Here is an 18,222-nt window from a genome sequence, read left to right as displayed (position 1 = left end):
TACTAAACAAACCTAAACTACTAGTTTCAGCCACTCTCTGTTGCCATACTCTTCTCACGCTGAATAGTGCTCTGCTCTCTGCTTTGATTTGGCCTCAACACTGATGGTAGAGTAGAGGGTCTGCCTTGTTTATCCGCTCCAATTTCGATTTCTCGCCCAGTCAGCGGTGGCGAGAAGCATCCATCCACTACTGCAATCAGTGTCTCTCGGTACGTTCAACTCGTTCGTCGGCCGTCATGAGTACCGATGACTCGTTGGTTGTGATTCCCCCGGAGGAATGGCCCGAGTTGCGTGACCTGTACCAGGCCAATTGGCCCGCGAACCTGGTCGCCTACCACACCGTGGACAACTTCATCCAGTGGCACCGCAAGGACCCCCACATCCGGAATCTGACCTTCTACAGCCTCAACGGCACCTGGCGACAGGACGGGACCTATGTGATAGTGGTAAGTGCGTAGCAAAAAATAAACACACACAGAAGAAACAGAGCGCAACACACTACTGACTACATGGTAGTGGGTTGTGTTGTACCAGAGTGAAATCGAGTGCATTTTCGATTGCAGGATCGCTATCAGCTGTTTTTGTACACGCTCGCGGTCTCCACCACCGTGCTGGAACGGGCACTGCACTTGCTAGATTGGAGCCGAGGGTTCAAAGTGAGTTCGTTTCTGGCCCGCCATCGGAACGCCGTCATCAATGTGATCGACTCCAAGGCCTCCGGAAGGAGTACGACAGCTGCACCTACCTGTACTACATGGCCCGGGAAGATGCGGCCAAGCTGGAGGTCACAGTCCCCGAGGGATTCCGGCTGGGGAAACTTTCGCCCGAAGATGCGGCCAAGGCCGACGCCGTGTGGCCCAACAAGCACTGCGGATCGTTGTTCTTCTTGCAGCGGCTGGCGGCGTGGAATCCCAACGTTGGGTTGTATAACAACTCGGGCGAGCTGGTCGCTTGGTGCTTTAGGTAATTCGTGTAAGAGATAGAGAGATAGGGGTGGATGCTGGCCTGATTGCTCTTTTCCTCTGCTCGTTTAGTTTGTTTATGATGATGGAGAATAGTTCGTGATGGCAGTTCGCATAATCTGATGCTTTACGCAATAGAATCAAAAAGGACATAAAACTATTCTTCATGGTTAATATCTTGAACGAAAAGCACTTTTAAAAATTGGTTTAAAGATATGTTGGTACTTTTTTTTCATATCTAAATGAAACGTTTTAAAATTGTTACCAAAAATGGAGCACTGAATTGTGAACATGTTATGATCATCGAAAAGCATTGCAACTCTTATTATTTCATAATGTTTTGAGTTGGCTGAGTTGATTCATTTCAGGTGACTTTGCCAATGGTTTTGTTTTTGTTTCGTGTATGCCTAAGGCTATGATTTAAAGAAATATTTAACAAGTAATGCGTTGCTTAATCAACCTGTTGAGTCATTTGTTACACAGGAATACAAGATAATCAAACTTTTTTTTTATAGTTTGACTTATCGGGAAAGTCTTTTTTATATCAATCCGTTTTTGAACAAAATATTCTGGAACCAGGATACAGCAAAAAAGGACAATTATCCTGTATCTTAAAATACCGTAAACCGGGGGGAGATTGATACGATTCCAATTTCTTTTTGGAATATTTTCCAACTGTTTAAGTTTTTCTCAAGATTACTGTACTGGAGTAGGCCACACAAGGCCATGCACTATCTTAAAAAAAAATCAATAGTGACAGGGTGGCCACTCAAGTCAGGAAATCGGGAAAGTCGGGAAAAAGTCGGGAATTCGCCAAAATCCGCAAAAAATCGGGAAAAAGTCGGGAATTTGTGATTTTTTGTCAAAAAGTCGGGAATTCTGAGCATACTTGTTTGAAAATTATTTTTCAACTATTGAACAATTTTAAAATTGAAGTCACTCATTTCTGCTTTTTGAATATTTGAAAACAGATTCCAAATTGAATGTGGCAATGTTTTTTTTTTGTAAATATTATTAATTGTTTAACTAAATTCATTAAGTAATTTAAAATATGTTTTTTTTCAAATGTTGCCCTTGAACTTTTTTTGTGAGTATGGGTAAATTACCTACCATAAATAAAGCTTTATTTTCAGTTTTCGGAAAACTTAATTATCGCATAAAATCCAAAATTTAAAAAAAATACGTTTTTAAAACATAGAAAATTTTGAAATTGCAAAAAAAAAAATCAAGGAAATTTTGAGTTTTTTGCAATCAAATTGTTTAAAAAAATAGTCTCATCAAACATTTTGCTTAAAAAACTAACTTAATCCACTTATGTGGTTGGAGCCTTCCTCACTTATTACCAACAATGGCTGATATGATGGAATTGTACAAAAATTTCATCTCTTTTTTTAGATCCGGAGTAAAAAAGTACATCAATATCACTTAAGTGTACATATCTCAAGACAAGGTTGTAAGATCTCCAATGTTTTGAACTCGTTGGAAAGGTCTTTTCATAACCTAACCAACGATGAGTCGGATGGTGGATCCGGACATAGTTTACATACATTTAAGTGAGATCCGGCTTCCAAAAAGAACATCAATATCACTTAAGTGGCCATATCTCGAGACAGGGTTGCCAGATTTTCAATGTTTTGGACTCGTTGGAAAGGTCTTTTGATAACCTAACCAACGATGGGTCGGATGGTGGATCCGGACATAGTTTACATACATTTAAGTGAGATCCGGCTTCAAAAAGTACATCAATATCAATAAGTGGGCATATCTCGAGGCACGGTTTTTTTTTTTTTTTACTGTGAACAGACACGGACCACTGCGACACTTGCGTATCTATTGTAGTATGATCTGTTCTCAGGTTTTCTGTTTTTTGCTGCTGCTTACAGCCTGCCGAACGATCGTCTTCCGTAGCGCTATTGTTTGAGCGAGACAGTTTTTGACGAATTATTCGAGCAGTTGCCCCCTCTCATTCCCCAAACCAATCCCCCAATGCCATGCCACACGAGCACGAGAGACCGATCCGAGGACGTGGAGATGAGCGAGATTGAGGGGAAATCTCGTTTATTTTTGACCCATCTAGAGATCGTTACCGATCATATAATCTTCAGCTCGAATTTTGCCTGAGAGCATGTGACCGAGTCGAAAGTAGCATTTGAAGCTCTTCTCTGTGTATTGTTGCAGAGTTCTTCAACGCTCAGACTCAGTCGCCAACAGATCGTCCGAGAGATTGGATGGGATGGGTTTTGGGGAGGCTTGGGACTTGACATAGTCAATTCCCGCAGCAACCGAACTCCCCTCTCGACCGCCACCTACCCCTTTTGCCTCGCCAGATGGGTTTCAAACCATCGACCTTCCGCTTACAAAGCGAAACCCGTACCACTACACCACGGGAGCTCGGCAAAGAAACAGGGTGCCAGATCTCAAATGTTTTGAACTCGATGGAAAGGTCTTTTAATAACCTAACCAACGATGGGTCGGATGGTGGACCCGGACATAGTTTACATACATTTAAGTGAGATCCGGCATCCAAAAAGTACATCAATATCACTTAAGTGGGCATATCTCGAGACAGGGTTGCCAGATCATCAATGTTTTGGACTCGTTGGAAAGGTCTTTTCATAACCTAACCAACGTTGATAGACCCGGACATAGTTTACATACATTTAAGTGAGATCCGGTTTCCAAAAAGTACATAAATGTCACTTAAGTGGCCATATCTCGAGACAGGGTTGCCAGATCTCCAATGATTTGAACTTGTTGGAAAGGTCATTTGATAACATATCCAACGATGGGTCGGATGGTGGACCCGGACATAGTTTACATACATTTAAGTGAGATCCGGCTTCCAAAAAGTACATCAATATCACTTAAGTGGCCATATCTCGAGGCAGGGTTGCCAGATCTTCTATGTTTTAGACTCGTTGGAAAGGTCTTTTGATAACCTAACCAACGATGGGTCGGATGATGGACCCGGACATAGTTTACATACATTTAAGTGTGATCCAGATATATGTGAAAACACATTTTTATACATAACTTTTGAACTACTTATCAAAACTTCAATCTGTGTAAAACTCGATCTATGGGACCATAAACCAAGTCGAATGCAACAGGTTCGGGTCAAATCGGTTCAGCCAGTGCCGAGAAACATGAGCTAGTTTGTTGGTCACATACATACATACACACACACATACACACACACATACACACAGACATTTGTTCAGTTTTCGATTCTGAGTCGATATGTATACATGAAGGTGGGTCTACGACGTTTTTATACGAAGTTCATTTTTAGAGCAGGATTATAGCCTTACCTCAGTGAGGAAGGCAAAAGGTGGGAAAACATACAATCATATCAAACTGAATTTTTATTGAAAAAACAAACAGTTAAATACTGACCACTAGATAAATTAGCATTGATTAGAAAATTCAATATCAAAAATTACAAAATTAAAAAGGGAACTTGGAAAAAACATTTTGTTATGAATACCTTGACATTTTTCTAAATCCTTTAAATGAATAATAACAGCAATTATGTTTGAATCATTCTTTGATTTAAAATGATGATGAAGTTTTAAAAAATAGGATCGAGATTTTAAGTTAGGTTATCTTTAACTTTTTGTCATTTCCAGTTGAAATGAAGTATCAAAAACTATACCTTTGCCAATTTAAAAAATAACATGGTAGTTTGAAGTATTGTTGAACTTTCGATTATTTTTTCAAAGACTAATTATTTGTGTTTCTACTCTGAATCATAATAATGAAATTCAATTTTTGAAGTTTTTTTATTTGTTGTTTAATTTCTGTAATTACAAAAATGCCTATATTTGGATTTTTTTTAAACTCATTGAGAATTTTTTTTCGGTGGTTAATATTGACTTTTTTATAGAAAGTTTTTTGTTTGAAATCATTATTTAGATAACAAATGCCTATTATTTGAGCATACTGGAAAAGTCTGGAAAAAAGTCGGGAAAAAGTCGGGAATTTGAAAATGGAATTTGAGTGGTCACCCTGACTAATAGTGCTTAAAAAAAAGTTGCGTTGAAAATTCTTATTTTGAATTCCGGGGTGATCATCAAGGTCATAGTTTTTCTTATTAAAATAAGATTTAAGGTGTGCAAATTATATTTCTAGGGGAAATATACCATTTCTCAGCCTATCTCCATTGTTGACACATCTGAAAATGTCGATTTAATAGCGCAAAACGGCAAAAGTGATGAGAATTGGTCGAACGGCTTAGACTGATTGAAATGGGTATATTTCCCCTACGTCGAATTTACCATCGCTAAGGTTAGCAGAATAGCTTTAAAAACAACACTTACATTTAGTTAACTTTAAGTTTAAGTTTATATGCTTTTTAACTAAATATATATAAATTTAAGGTAAAATTGCTGAATTAAGAAATTTTGATAAAGCTAGTTTTTGTAAATATGTCGATTCATATTACCTTTTAAATTGAATTCGAAGCACGAATCAAAAATTTTCACATTTTCTAAAAAGTTGGTTCTACTAGAAATGCCTATAAATTTGAAGTTTTTTTTTTTAATTATATTTTAAAAACACATTAAATTTATTATTTACAAGCTTATTTCTAGAGTTTTTTTTAAAAGGTTCAATAAACCAAATTTCTAGTTTTTGCTTTTGAAGTGTTTTTGAAACCGCCTTGAGTCAGGGATATTAAAAAGCACCCAAAAGCAAAAACTGAAAATTTGGTTTATTGGACTTTTTCAAAAAAAAAAAACTCCAGATTTTACCTTTTCCTTGTGGCAAATTGTCCAAAGAATCCGAAAATGTATTCCGTTTTTCGATTCGAAATCACTTTGAAAATATTAAAATAACGCCAGTCATCAGCATTTTCTTAATTATAGTTTACTAACTATGTAAACTTTTCAAAATTTTATGAAAGCTTCTTCTTGAAGTACTTTGAACACTTCTATACCATGGGCAGTATGATTACAAACGAATTTATTTTGTACACTTCAATTTGCGGAAAATTCTCAAACCTATCAAAGTCGCTTCGATTTACGGTACTAAATGGCAACCATGCATTTGATTTTTTAAGGTAATACAAATAATTTTCCCATCAAAAACAAAAAAAAATCAGGCCTGAAATGGTGCCGGCTTTTGTTTGTCAGATAGAGGATCTCTTCATTAAACCCCAAAAAACAATTAAACTGTTTTTATCTGTCTCCTCTCTGGAACTTATCCAGGGTTAAGTGGCATTAAAAAAAAAACTAGCTAAAAAGTAAGATTGTTAAAGAAAAAAATCCAACTCTTTAGTTCGTCTCATTAACTCAATTTACTTTTGGACTAAATAAAAAAAACATTTTTTAGACTACAAGCGGGTCCCCTCGGTGCACTCCAGGTGGACGAGCGGCACCTGAAGCGTGGCTACGGTTCCGTCGTAACGGCCGCCATGGCCAAGCAGCTAGCCGACCTGCACCAGGACTGCTTTGCGCTGGTCGGCAACGCCAACATTCCGTCAAGCGAATGTTCGAAAAGCTGGGCTTCCGACACACCGACTTTGCGTACTGGACCCGAACGTACCCGACCGCGCCGTTCCAGTGGAGCGATGACTAAAGAACTGCCGTTGAGAACCGTGTGCCACAGCCGGAGATAATCCGAGTCCGATTAATAAGCAATGAAATATAGTCCAGTTGATGCCAAATTATCGTTAAATCTGGCGTGGGTTTATTGTTCTCTGTTATCACTGCCTAATCGCCCTGGAGGGGGACTTACCTGTCCTGTTGTACAAGTTGGAAATTCAAGAAATGTTTCGCCGATTGCTTTCGTTATCAAAGGCTTCCGGTTGTTTTGGTTTGATATCTTTTGAATCTACAGTCCAAGATAAGGAGTTGACGGTCGGTTTCCTATATAAATTGGCAGTCTTTCGATTGGTAGAGTTACTTAGTCGTCGAGTGTCGAATCTAGCAATAGCAAAATGTTCAAAGCCGTGGTTGTCTGTGCTATGATTGCTGTGAGCCTTCTTGGGGTCATCCACGCGTCGGATCTGATCCTTGGAAACATCCTGGCCGGTGATAGGATTCTTCACAACCAGGGATACGTTGGCGCTGGTATTCCGAACCAAATTGCTAACCGCGTGGTCAGCTACAATGGAGTGTACAACATTACCGCGATTCGGGCGTACGATCGATCCTTCAACCGAACCGGAGCGGCTTCGTTGACCTATGGAGGCTTGGGCTACAGGAATGCGTCGATTCTGGTGCAAGGCAGAAGTGCTGGATACGGATATGACTATCTGGTGGAGATCTATGGACGTTAAGTTGTTAAGAAAGAATAAATTTAATTGAATCGTGAACTATAGCATTTCAACCCAATATCACAGATAGTTTGTCATATATTTAAATCAAGGTAAAATAACCATTTTATGGTCTAACACCAATGGACAATCTTAGCTAAGCATTTTCAACCATAAAAAATGTTGGTAAATTTAGTTCAAGAATAGGCTCTCTACCCCTTAAACCAACTATCTCTCCCTTCCATGCAGTTAAAAAAATGATTGTGTAACACACTAACAGTCTGAGCGGAGGTCACTCACGCCTCAGTTCGCGATGACGGACAACCAACTCGTAGAAATTCTCCCGGAAGATTGGCCCGAGCTGTGCGCTTTGTTCCGCCGGAACTGGCCGGAGCACGTGTTTGCGTACGGGCTGGTAAGCAACTATATCAAGTGGAAGCAGAAATCCTTAATGGAGACAAACGTACAAATTTTCTCTCTCAACGGGACGTGGTCGGAGAATGGCACCTTTCTGCTGTTTGTGAGTACGCGCGTGACTTTCTCTTTGTTGAGATTTCAGATTTGTGATTTTTTTCTTTCTTTTAGGACGAGTTTGAAATCTACTTCTACTCGATGGATGTCGAGTCGGGGTACAAATCGCTAAGTGATGCACTATGCCTGGTCAAGTGGGAGGGATATCGAGAAGTTAGTATGGATTTTCTAGAGAAACACCGTGCTGCCTTGGATGTAGCGATAAGTGAAAAGAGTTTGTTCGTGGCAAAGGATACTCTTACCAACTTTTACTACAAATCCAAGGAAGTGGTAGCTAGAGACAAAGTCGACCTAGAAGGACTTCGTTTTGATCGCGTTACGGTTGATCAGCTGGATCACATCTACAATCAGTGGCCATTGAGAACTAGTATAAGTCAAGATTCTGGGTACAATCTCTTGAAACGATTAATTTTGCTGAATGAAAGCATTGGACTGTTCAATACCAAAGATGGAAGTATGCTTTCTTGGTGTTTAAGGTTAGTCAAGTAACACAAACCTGAACTATTATAATACGGTTGCTTTTGCAGGGATCAAACTGGTGCATTCTCCGATCTTCAGACCATGGAGACCCACTTGCGAAAGGGTTACGGTCGTGCAGTGGTGAGCGAGTTCAGTCGCCAACTAGCTGTTCAAGGAGAAGATTCATATGCATTCGTGTTGGCTAGCAATGAGAGATCCTGTAAACTTTTTGAATCCTGTGGGTTTACTAAAATAACACATTTGCATTGGGTTGTGGTAAGACAGAATGGATAGTTACAATGCTAATAAAATACAGATTTATTCTGAATCAACGACATTTATTCTACCATTATTTACAATTTAAGTAATCTTAATCCGCAATGTACTTACTCGCATACACGCTCACGTTCGTCAGTAATGCATTCGCGTCTAAGCTCCCAGCTCAATTTCGACCATTTCATCGGTGGTGGTGTTGTTCGGCGTGACTGCGGCTGGCGTCGTCGTTATCTGCAGTTAACGCAAAGACAACAAACATTACATTCGTTTCGCGAATCTACTGCTGCTGATGTTACTACATACTTGGGCACTCAGTTGGTAGTATTTGCTAATTGACGATCTCTCGCTCTTTCTTTGATAATGCATGCATTTTTGTCCTATACACATCTACAGCTACACGACGATGGCCACTGTGTGGAGTAGTACACCTGGGTCTTTCTCTCTCTCACGCGCGGGGGGTTAGACGTTTGTGTGTGAATCCTTATGTTTTAGTAGCCCAGTAACTTACCGTACGGTGGTATCTGTTTGCGCGTGACGACAGATGTTTGGATGTTACAGCGCGTGAGCGTAAAAGTAAAAACACATTTTGTTATTCGATGAGCCCTCTAATCGCTGGTATTAAGCCTGCAAGTAGGCTAGACGAATGCAGTTGGGAGTGAGTAGCATGCGTTGAGGGTTTAGGGGTTAGTTTGGAGAAAAGGACAAACAATACACAAGGCAGGTAATCAAGCAATAAGTTAATAGAGTTTTATTAAAAAAGTCGAGAGAGTACAAACACAACAAGTCACTTGTTAGCTATGGCTTCTACTAGCATCTAAGTCTACATAAGTTTTCTTCGGCTGTGACGGCCGTTGTTAGCGGGATTATTGTTAGAAGTTAAGCCGCCATTTTTGGTATTAGTATTGTCTACGCTACTGTGAGACGATATTCTTACTTTGAAACACTTGATCCGGAAGTGGCTGCACATTTCCCGGACTACACCCTGTCCGTAGTGCAAATGACCAACCGTGACCACGAATGCTAGCGCATACAACATGCTACGTTCGTACTCGATCCAAAGCTTTGGCAGTCCCAATAGGTCGTACGGAATGGCACATACGATTGTCGCTGCCGTCAACAAACTGAGCATAGCATTCCAGCAATCCGCCCTAGTATCAGTCATTTGGGCGACAATTAGTCGACACTATGGGAAGAAGTCGTTAGCAGCATTCATGATAAATCCTATTGATAAACTTACGTTGATGTTAGAAAAGATCGTTCCACTAAGTACAATAAACATCCGTGGCTCCATATTGACAATACTGTTGGGCGAAGCCAGGACCCAAATGGTACTGATGATGAACAGCGAGAGTAGGGAAATCATTGGCCGGATTGCTTCTCCAAACGGACGCATCTTACCGGTTTTGTCCCGGTATGATCTGAAAATTACATGAATTATACAATCGTCATCGAATCTTCTGGTTCACTTACTTGTAAATGTTGTGGATGATAATCGGATGACTCGTCAATACAGCAGAGATGTAAAGAGTCAACTCGAAGATCAAGCTAGGCTTAACGCCGAAAATAGTCATTTGCCAGATCTCCGGTCCACAAATTCCGTGAGGCCCAACGTAATCGAAACGCCCTGAAATTTAAAAATGCTATCAAAATTATCGAATCTTCAAAAACCCCATTCTTCAGTACATACCCACATGACGAAATCGTAACCCCAGGGCAAAAACATAACTCCCGTGATGTACTTTTCCACGTGCGACAGGTAAAAGTTCATATACGCGTTGAGCATCACAAAGTGCATCCGAACCGGGGGTAGATCCATAATCCCGAACAAACTGAACACGTACAAGGGGATCAACAGAGTCGAGTACGAGTCCAACCCGTGGTCAAACAGTTCCCCCAGCGGTCCGCTGGTCCCCGTCCTTCTCGCTTGCTTGCCGTCAATTCCATCTGCGAAAGATAATCGATAATAAACATAAAACTCAATTCCATCTGCGCGTTCAACTCACCCAGCGTGTACGCCACGAACAGATTGATGGCGGCCAATATCCACACCCAGCCCGGGATCGGATTGACCTCCTTGGTGGCCGCCGTGAAGCCAAAGTCGTAGTACCCGATCAGGAAGAAGTTGACCACCGTGAGCAGAAAGCCGGTGAACGTCAGCAGGTTCGGAGCTATCCACCGCGGGAAGAACTGCACCAGCCAGTTCCAGAACGGGTGCATCACGTACACGCTGAGTATGCTGGTGTCCACGCTGTTGTACTGGAATTTGAGAAGTGTGTGAGAAGCTCCATGATTCAAGATCAGAAAAAAGTCTAAAAATCGTTCCCGTGCGGGTCATTGATATTGTTTAATTTCGCGCTCGATCGACCAAATCGCTCTGTCATTCCAGTAATACGCCTATTTATTAATTTTATTATGAAACTTAAGAACGCGCTTTCCAAACACAGAGTCCGTTCGCGTCCAGATGTAATTGAATTAATCACGTATGAGCCGGCAGGGGCACATCGAACGCTATAAATAAAAAACGATTCGCTGTGGACGCAGAACGGTTAAAACTTTTGCGCGGTGTGCTGCGGGGTGAAAAGGTCGCCGATTACTTCATATTCCTCAAACGTTACGTGGTAGCGGCTAGATTGGAAGGAAGGGTTGTTGACGTGTGGCGCCATAAGAGTACGTTTTACATCTTGGCGGGAACCGGAACTTGGAAGAATGCGTTGATAACACTTACTTAATCAAGAAAATGCCCTTAAACGTGTTTCTTCTCATAGTTTCTTGATTTTAGTATATCAAAATTTTTACACCGTTAATTTTTGCCATAGGCCTATATGACGAAACTTTTTGGGCTTAATTTTAACTTATTGATAATTCTCGGAAAAATCCACGTTTGTTTAAAGTATTAGAGTTGTACATTTTATTTCAAAAATAATTAAATAAAACATTTTTGAAACAAAAGTTCGACCTTGTTTACTCTGTGATCAATATGTCAAATACTGTATCAAGTAAGCGAATATCCGTTTCTCCCCTAATCCGACAAATTGTTAAAAGATATTTTAATTCATTCTAATTTTTTTATTTTTTCAAACAAATGTACAACTCCAAGAGGTGATAAAACTTCACAAAACTTCAATTTTCGAGCAAAGAAAACGATATCATTAAAAGTTATCGTCTCATCAACATGATATTTTTCAAAACCGCCAATGCGGCATGAGTTTCCTATGTTCATGAGATTTTTAAAAAGTAATAGAGATATATTTAAATTTTGAAATTATAAATTTGAAGACTAATTTAAATGGCAAACAAAACTAAACTATCAGAGAAGTCTATTTCAATATTTGATTTGAAATGATTTAAAGTTCAATCTCATATTGAGGAAAGCATGTACTGGAATCTTCGAATAATCGAATAACGAAATAGTAGTTTATGCAACAAGTTGCAAAACGAGGATTTTTTCAGCACGAGTCGTACATTTATCCAACGAGGTTCACCGAGTTGGATAAATACGACGAGTGTTGAAAAAATCAAGTTTTGCAACGAGTTCCATACAACATTTTTTGCAATTTAAAAATTGAGTGAAATTTGAATTCAAATTTTCATGTATTTTTCCAATAAATCGTATAAATAAAAAAAATTTGAAAAGTTTTACTTTTCAGCATTTATTTTGAAATGTGTTGCTATTCGATTCTGTTATTTTTGGTAGGAAAAAGTAGGCCGTTTCATTTCTTCAGAAGGACAAGAAAAGTTGACAGTTTCACAGCGGAATTGCAAAAAAAAATATTGCCTTATTTTTTTGTATGAAAAAAAACATAGATAGGCAAAATGTAATGATAGGAGGTTTGCAGAATAGGCCAAATACTACCAAAAACAAACATAAACTATGAATACAAAATTGAATATGAATCCTTTTAAAAGGAATAACTCGTCTCTTTGTATTGATAGTAATGCATTCTGCTAAAACGCTCAACCAAACCACAAACATAAACTAAACAAGATAAATGCAAATTAAAATACTAAAAATTAAACAAGAAAACCATAAAACAACAGAAGTAAAGTTTTTGGTAGAACAAATGTTGCTCAAAACGACCAAATTTTCGAAAAAAAAATGTGAAAGAAAAATGAATTTCAAATTGTTTTCAGTCGATTAGACTTCTATTTTCATTAGAATTCTGAAGTTATTTGATTTTTTTTGCCTGAAGGAGGCAAATAAGCTTTGAAAAATATGTGCAGCGGCCTTAGATCATGTCTAAAGAAACACGAAAAAAAAGGTCGGATAAGTATTTTGACAATTTCTGGAGGTTTTTTGAAAAGGTCCAATAAACCAAATTTCCAGCTTTTGCTTTTTGGGTGTTTTTGAAACCGCATTGAGTCAGGGGTATTAAAAACATTCAAAAATTAAAAACTCAAAATTTGGTTTATTAAACCTATTGAAAAAAAAACCCAGATTTCAACTATTTTGCTATTTCTCAAGCTTCAGGTAACTTTCTCTCAAAATTTGAAGCGGGAAACAATAGCTGACCTCCCCAGCTACCATTTACCACTATGGGGTTTGTAAAATTGTTGCGTATTGTCTGGGAAATTGCCAAATAGTTCCAGCTGTAAAAATGCTTATGCGACCTTTTCAAATGTTTCTCCAGTTGTTTACAAAAGCTGTTGCCAATGTTTCTCAGTAAAGCGGTATACGCACTTCGGAAGGAACCGGTCAATTTGCTTTAATTTCTTGATTTTTTTAATTTCATAAAATTTTTTAAACTAACTTTTCTAACTTTAAGAATAAGCTAATATTGTAAAACATTTGGAGCAGGTGTTCCTAAATCTGAAAAAAAAAAATATTTAAATTCATAATCTACTAGTTTGCCAGGAAGAGCTAACACTGTATATTACATTCCATCATGAGCACATAACCCGCCAGGTCAAACACCGTGAACCGCGCGCGGTGGTACAAGCTTATCAGAGATGTGTTTGTATAAAGCGCGCAGAACAAACATACAGTCTCGCATAAAATAAGAAGAGATGACACAAATCTGAGCCGGATCTCATTATGCACGAAGAGAGAGGTATGAGGATTTCCACTTTAAGCAATTTGAAACAGTTGCAGTCATGTTGTGCTCCACTTTTAAACTATTCTTGACTCACCTTGTATTTTTCGAAACCCTTTAGGTGGGCCTCGCTCAGGTACTTTATTCCAATCATTTCGGTGCTAGCTTTGTTGGCGCCGGATTCTTCGAGAATTACGCTACGATCTTCACCACCACGCGGTCCTTCCACGTGCGAGTCCTCAATTCAACTGATACTCCCCACAGTCTAGCACTTCACCGAAAACTCCGCTCCCTAATCAATTGCCGGTTCAAGTTTACTTCTGCTTAATGATCACACACTTTACACCGGGTAGATTCGTACACAGTCTTCACACACAATCGTCGTCGTCGTCGGCACCGTTCCAGGCTTGTTGAATCGTCATATGGTCCATTGATAAGGGTGACGTACATCAGGCCATTCGGCTGAGTCTGTCTACGGACGAGGTTATTGAATTACGGGTCGCATTTTACTCGCGTATTTTTGCTGTAACTCATCAGAAGATTAATGGCGTAACCTCGGCGTAACGTTCTGTTCGTTGGCCTTTAAAAAGAGAAAAAAAAGTCAAAATTAGTCAACTCCATCCAGAATTGAACTGCACACGCCGGCTACTGAACAACACATTGCATGCGGGTCGTAATCTGAGGGCTTTAATTTCGACACAGAAAACGGTGATGGATGTGATGGCCACAGTTGTCGCAATCTTCTACCACCTTCATATTGTAGACTTGAGCTGTGTATGTGGACTTAGTCCAGCAGCGGTCCGCTGTCACATTGTAAATTTTTGATAAACAAACCGTATGATTTACATCAACCCCCCCGCAAGGTTTAAAAGGGGGTGCTTAGGTCGATAGGGTTGATTGGCGTTTATTGGTTTGAAATAATAATCAATTGATGTGAGTTATTCCGCTATCACGTCCACATGAAATCGGTCAAGAATAGTGAAGCTTACTCTGAAAACAAGTAAGGACTTTGCCATCGGCAAGAAGAAAAGTATTTATTCCTACTATACAGTCATATGAGCAGTATATGACCTACACCGCTGGGGAATACTTTCTACTGCTTACGATTAGGCTTCGCATGTATTGATACAGTGAGCTACAAATATGTGCATTCACCTATTAAAATAAATCTAAAACACACTGCTTAAACATTGTTAAAACATACGCGTTAGTTTCTAAATGGTTTTTGTTTCTTTTATTTTTTCCTTTAACATTACTTTGATTTACTGACAAGGATCAAGGGAAAATATCTCTAGAAAGCAGTGAGATTAACCACTTTATCACTTTGAGCAACATAGAACACGACAAAGATAACACAGACAGAAGTTTTGGGCTTCTGATTACTGTGATAATATAAATATTTATTTTTTCTATCTGTTTATAAGAATGAGGTTGTAAATCTTGTTTAAACACTGAAACTCCCATCCTCAATATTATCCTGAAACTACCAAGCTAGCGACAAAGGCGAAGTCAAGCTTCAAACAGATGTATCTGAATTGACTTAACCAGTGTTTCTCAACCTTTTGCGATACATTTCCCCGTTGACTGATTTGCAAGAACTTCATTCCCCCCCCTCTTATTTTAAATTTACTGGTATCAATGCACAAATATGATTGTTATTTTTTCAGGTTTGCAAAAAGATTACAATTTTCAAATCAAATTTAAGTGTAAATTACACAATAAACTAAAGTAGGTATTTGAAAACGTTTTATTTTAATTAAAAAAAACTTACAGACAACGCAGGTTTGATTTTGATTGATTGTTTGTTTAGGGTATTTTAACCATTAGTGGACCCCCTAGTAGAGCCGAAGCACATTTTTCACAAATTTTCAATATTTTAAGCACTTTTCATAACCTTTTGTACAAAACAATGAAATCTGAAGTCTTTTGAACAATTTGGACTATTTGTTTCATCAGTTATTTGTTTTTGAGCAGAAAAATAGCCATTTGAAAAAAAAGTTTTTTTGCCTGTCATGGACCCCCTTTTCCTATAGTGGACCCGGGTCCATAATCCGATTGTGGACCCGGGTCCACTATAGGCAAACTGTTATTTTTATACCAAATTTAACCGATATTTGATGTTTTGATGCATGGTGTAGGTCTAATAATAGATGAGTAATTCTCTACCAACTCACACGAAATCGGGAAAAGTTGCCCCGACCCCTCTTCGATTTGCGTGAAACTTTGTCCTAAGGGGTAACTTTTGTCCCTGATCACGAATCCAAGGTCCGTTTTTGATATCTCGTGACGGAGGACCCCTTCCATTTTGAACATGCGAAAAGGTGTTTTTCAACAAATTGCAGCCTGAAACGGTGATGAGATAGAAATTTGGTGTCAAAGGGACTTTTATGTAAAATTAGACGCCCGATTTGATGGCGTACTCAAATTCGAATAAACGTATTTTCATCGAAAAAACACTAAAAAGTTTAAAAATTCTCCCATTTTCCGTTACTCGACTGTAAAAATTTTGGAACATGTCATTTTATGGGAAATTTAATGTACTTTTCGAATCTACATTGTCCCAGAAGGGTTATTTTTTCATTTACAACAAAATTTTTCATTTTAAAATTTCGTGTTTTTTCTAACTTTGCAGAGTTATTTTTTAGAGTGTAGCAATGTTCTACAAAGTTGTAGAGCAGACAATTACAAAAATTTTGATATGTAGACATAAGAGGTTTGCTTATAAACATCACGAGTTATCGCGATTTTACGAAAAAAAAGTTTTGAAAAAGTTACTTTTTGCGTTTCTCTTTGTTTCGTCGTCCGTGTCTGTCGCGGGTGAACATGAATGGCCATGATCGATGACGACCAACTTTTTCAAAACTTTTTTTCATAAAATCGCGATAACTCGTGATGTTTATAAGCAAACCCCTTATGTCTGTATATCAAAATTTTTGTAATTGTCTGCTCTACTACTTTGTAGAACATTGTTACACTCTAAAAAATAACCCTGCAAAGTTAGAAAAAACACGAAATTTTAAAATGAAAAATTTTGTTCTAAATGAAAAAAATGACCCTTCTGGGACAATGTAGATTCGAAAAGTACATTAAATTTCCCATAAAATGACATGTTCCAAAAATTTTTACAGTCGAGTAACGGAAAATGGGAGAATTTTTCGATGAAAAATACGTTTATTCGGAATTTTGAGTACGCCATCAAATCGGGCGTCTAATTTTACACAAAAGTCCCTTTGACACCAAATTTCTATCTCATCACCGTTTCAGGCTGCAAATTATTGAAAAACACCTCTTTTTTCACATGTTCAAAAATGGAAGGGGTCGTACCGCCCCTACGTCACGAGATATCAAAAAACGGACCTCGGATTCGTGATCAGGGACAAAAGTTACCCCTTAGGACAAAGTTTCACGCAAATCGAAGAGGGGTCGGGGCAACTGCTGTGTGAGTTGGCGGAGAATTACCCATGTATGAGAATTAGCTAAACACATGGACGTTTAACTTTGCAAAACTTGTTTTTACGCACTCGTTGTATATTAATGTACGCCTCGTGCTGAAAAAAATCTTCTTTTTATAACTTGTTGCAAAAACAACTATTTTCGACTAAAAATCCCATATTTTCATTTGTCACTGTACACAAAAGGCCGCTATTGACAATCCAATTAACACGATGTTGAGAACACCTATCGCGTCTATGCTTGGCCAAGTATTGCCTATCGATGGTAGCAATACACTTTTCCAATGCACCAGCATGAAGAAAAATATTCAAAACTCCCAACAGATCACAGACACTTGTTTTGACGCTGTCTCGGTTCAGCAACACTTTATCGTTAACACACGCTTTGTAGTCGTTCCATCGCGCTCATCCTATCCTATATTTAGCGTTGTCAATTTACCCTAATTGATAGGTACAGTCGGGCAGGGTACAGGAGCACTGAGTTCGTTTATATTTACGTGAAAGTCCATAATATGATCAGATTAACAAAACAACACTGATCGAGAAGCTATAGACACAAAACTCAACCAACTCACTTTCGTAACGATTCCTCGAGAGTGCAGCGTGATGAGTTCAGCTAAACCTAAATACACAACAACTCAGCCGGCAGTCTCGACAATATCAATTGTTAGAGCAACAAAACTCGTGCCGATCGACAAACAAACTATTACCCCGCTCTCAGCACTTATAATCGGGGTGGTAATTATTACTTTACAGGCACTTAATACGCCGCGAGTCCCGAAGTTCCTGAAGTTCTGACGACCCGCTCGGTAGCGACGTTCTAGCGGTACTGAGACATGCTCGACGAGCTCCCAAGTTCATAGTTTAAATCGCTCTCACTCGTACCCACTCTGTATTACAACGACCATGCTTTCTGGAACAGCTAAATACACTCACACAATACCCAGGAGTTTTTGACGAACAAATACCCAAACCAGTCGATTCCTTGGTGTGTCGTCTTCTTCGTTTGCGCTGATAACAAAACTTGGAAGTGTTTGTAACGCGCGCTGAAACGTCGTTTAGTTCATTCTGATGGAAGCCGGTGCTGGTGGTTCACGGCTAGAGCAAGTAACCGTGACTTGAGGAGATGAACCCGAACGCAACGGCAAGCAAGTTGATAGTTTGCTACACCGTTCGTCCAGAAGTTATTTTAGGGACCCGCTCTATGTTTTGGGTTTTTCTAATGAGAGTTGTTTCACATTTGGAGATGACAGACG

The 18,222-nt window shown here is 39.0% G+C and overlaps 3 protein-coding genes and 1 pseudogene across 3 annotated transcripts; 3 read left to right on the top strand and 1 right to left on the bottom strand.

The window, feature by feature from the left end:
- Window positions 1-160: 160 nt before the first annotated feature.
- On the top strand, window positions 161-6,638 carry LOC6031253 (annotated as a pseudogene).
- Window positions 6,639-6,846: 208 nt separating this feature from the next.
- LOC119766686 lies at window positions 6,847-7,278 on the top strand. Its single transcript, XM_038251936.1, has one exon. It carries the CDS (start codon window positions 6,901-6,903, stop codon window positions 7,240-7,242), a length of 342 nt encoding a protein of 113 aa, XP_038107864.1. The 5' UTR covers window positions 6,847-6,900; the 3' UTR covers window positions 7,243-7,278.
- Window positions 7,279-7,443: 165 nt separating this feature from the next.
- LOC6031254 lies at window positions 7,444-8,545 on the top strand. The gene is made up of 3 exons (XM_001842032.2): window positions 7,444-7,738; window positions 7,804-8,225; window positions 8,277-8,545. Exons 1-3 carry the CDS (start codon window positions 7,532-7,534, stop codon window positions 8,500-8,502), a joined length of 855 nt encoding a protein of 284 aa, XP_001842084.2. The 5' UTR covers window positions 7,444-7,531; the 3' UTR covers window positions 8,503-8,545.
- Window positions 8,546-9,206: 661 nt separating this feature from the next.
- On the bottom strand, window positions 9,207-17,810 carry LOC6031255 (ethanolaminephosphotransferase 1). Its single transcript, XM_038251937.1, is given in 7 exon segments — window positions 9,207-9,667; window positions 9,722-9,902; window positions 9,955-10,124; window positions 10,172-10,428; window positions 10,488-10,740; window positions 13,612-14,094; window positions 17,542-17,810. Coding segments are annotated over 6 exon segments (1,281 nt in total). The 5' UTR covers window positions 13,669-14,094; window positions 17,542-17,810; the 3' UTR covers window positions 9,207-9,304.
- Between the last annotated feature and the right edge of the window lie 412 nt (window positions 17,811-18,222).

This window comes from Culex quinquefasciatus, chromosome 2, assembly GCF_015732765.1.
Source record: "Culex quinquefasciatus strain JHB chromosome 2, VPISU_Cqui_1.0_pri_paternal, whole genome shotgun sequence".
NCBI classification, from domain to species: Eukaryota; Metazoa; Arthropoda; class Insecta; order Diptera; family Culicidae; genus Culex; species Culex quinquefasciatus.
The sequence above is the reverse complement of the archived record's forward strand: the minus strand, read 5'-3'. Positions and strand labels throughout refer to the sequence as shown.

Excerpts from the sequence above, each read along its gene's own strand:
- LOC119766686 (XM_038251936.1), top strand. The coding sequence starts at position 6,901 with ATGTTCAAAGCCGTGGTTGTCTGTGCTATGATTGCTGTGAGCCTTCTT.
- LOC6031254 (XM_001842032.2), top strand. The coding sequence starts at position 7,532 with ATGACGGACAACCAACTCGTAGAAATTCTCCCGGAAGATTGGCCCGAG. Across the intron at positions 7,739-7,803 it reads ATGGCACCTTTCTGCTGTTT|GACGAGTTTGAAATCTACTT; the intron begins GTGAGTACGCGC and ends TCTTTCTTTTAG. Across the intron at positions 8,226-8,276 it reads ATGCTTTCTTGGTGTTTAAG|GGATCAAACTGGTGCATTCT; the intron begins GTTAGTCAAGTA and ends TTGCTTTTGCAG.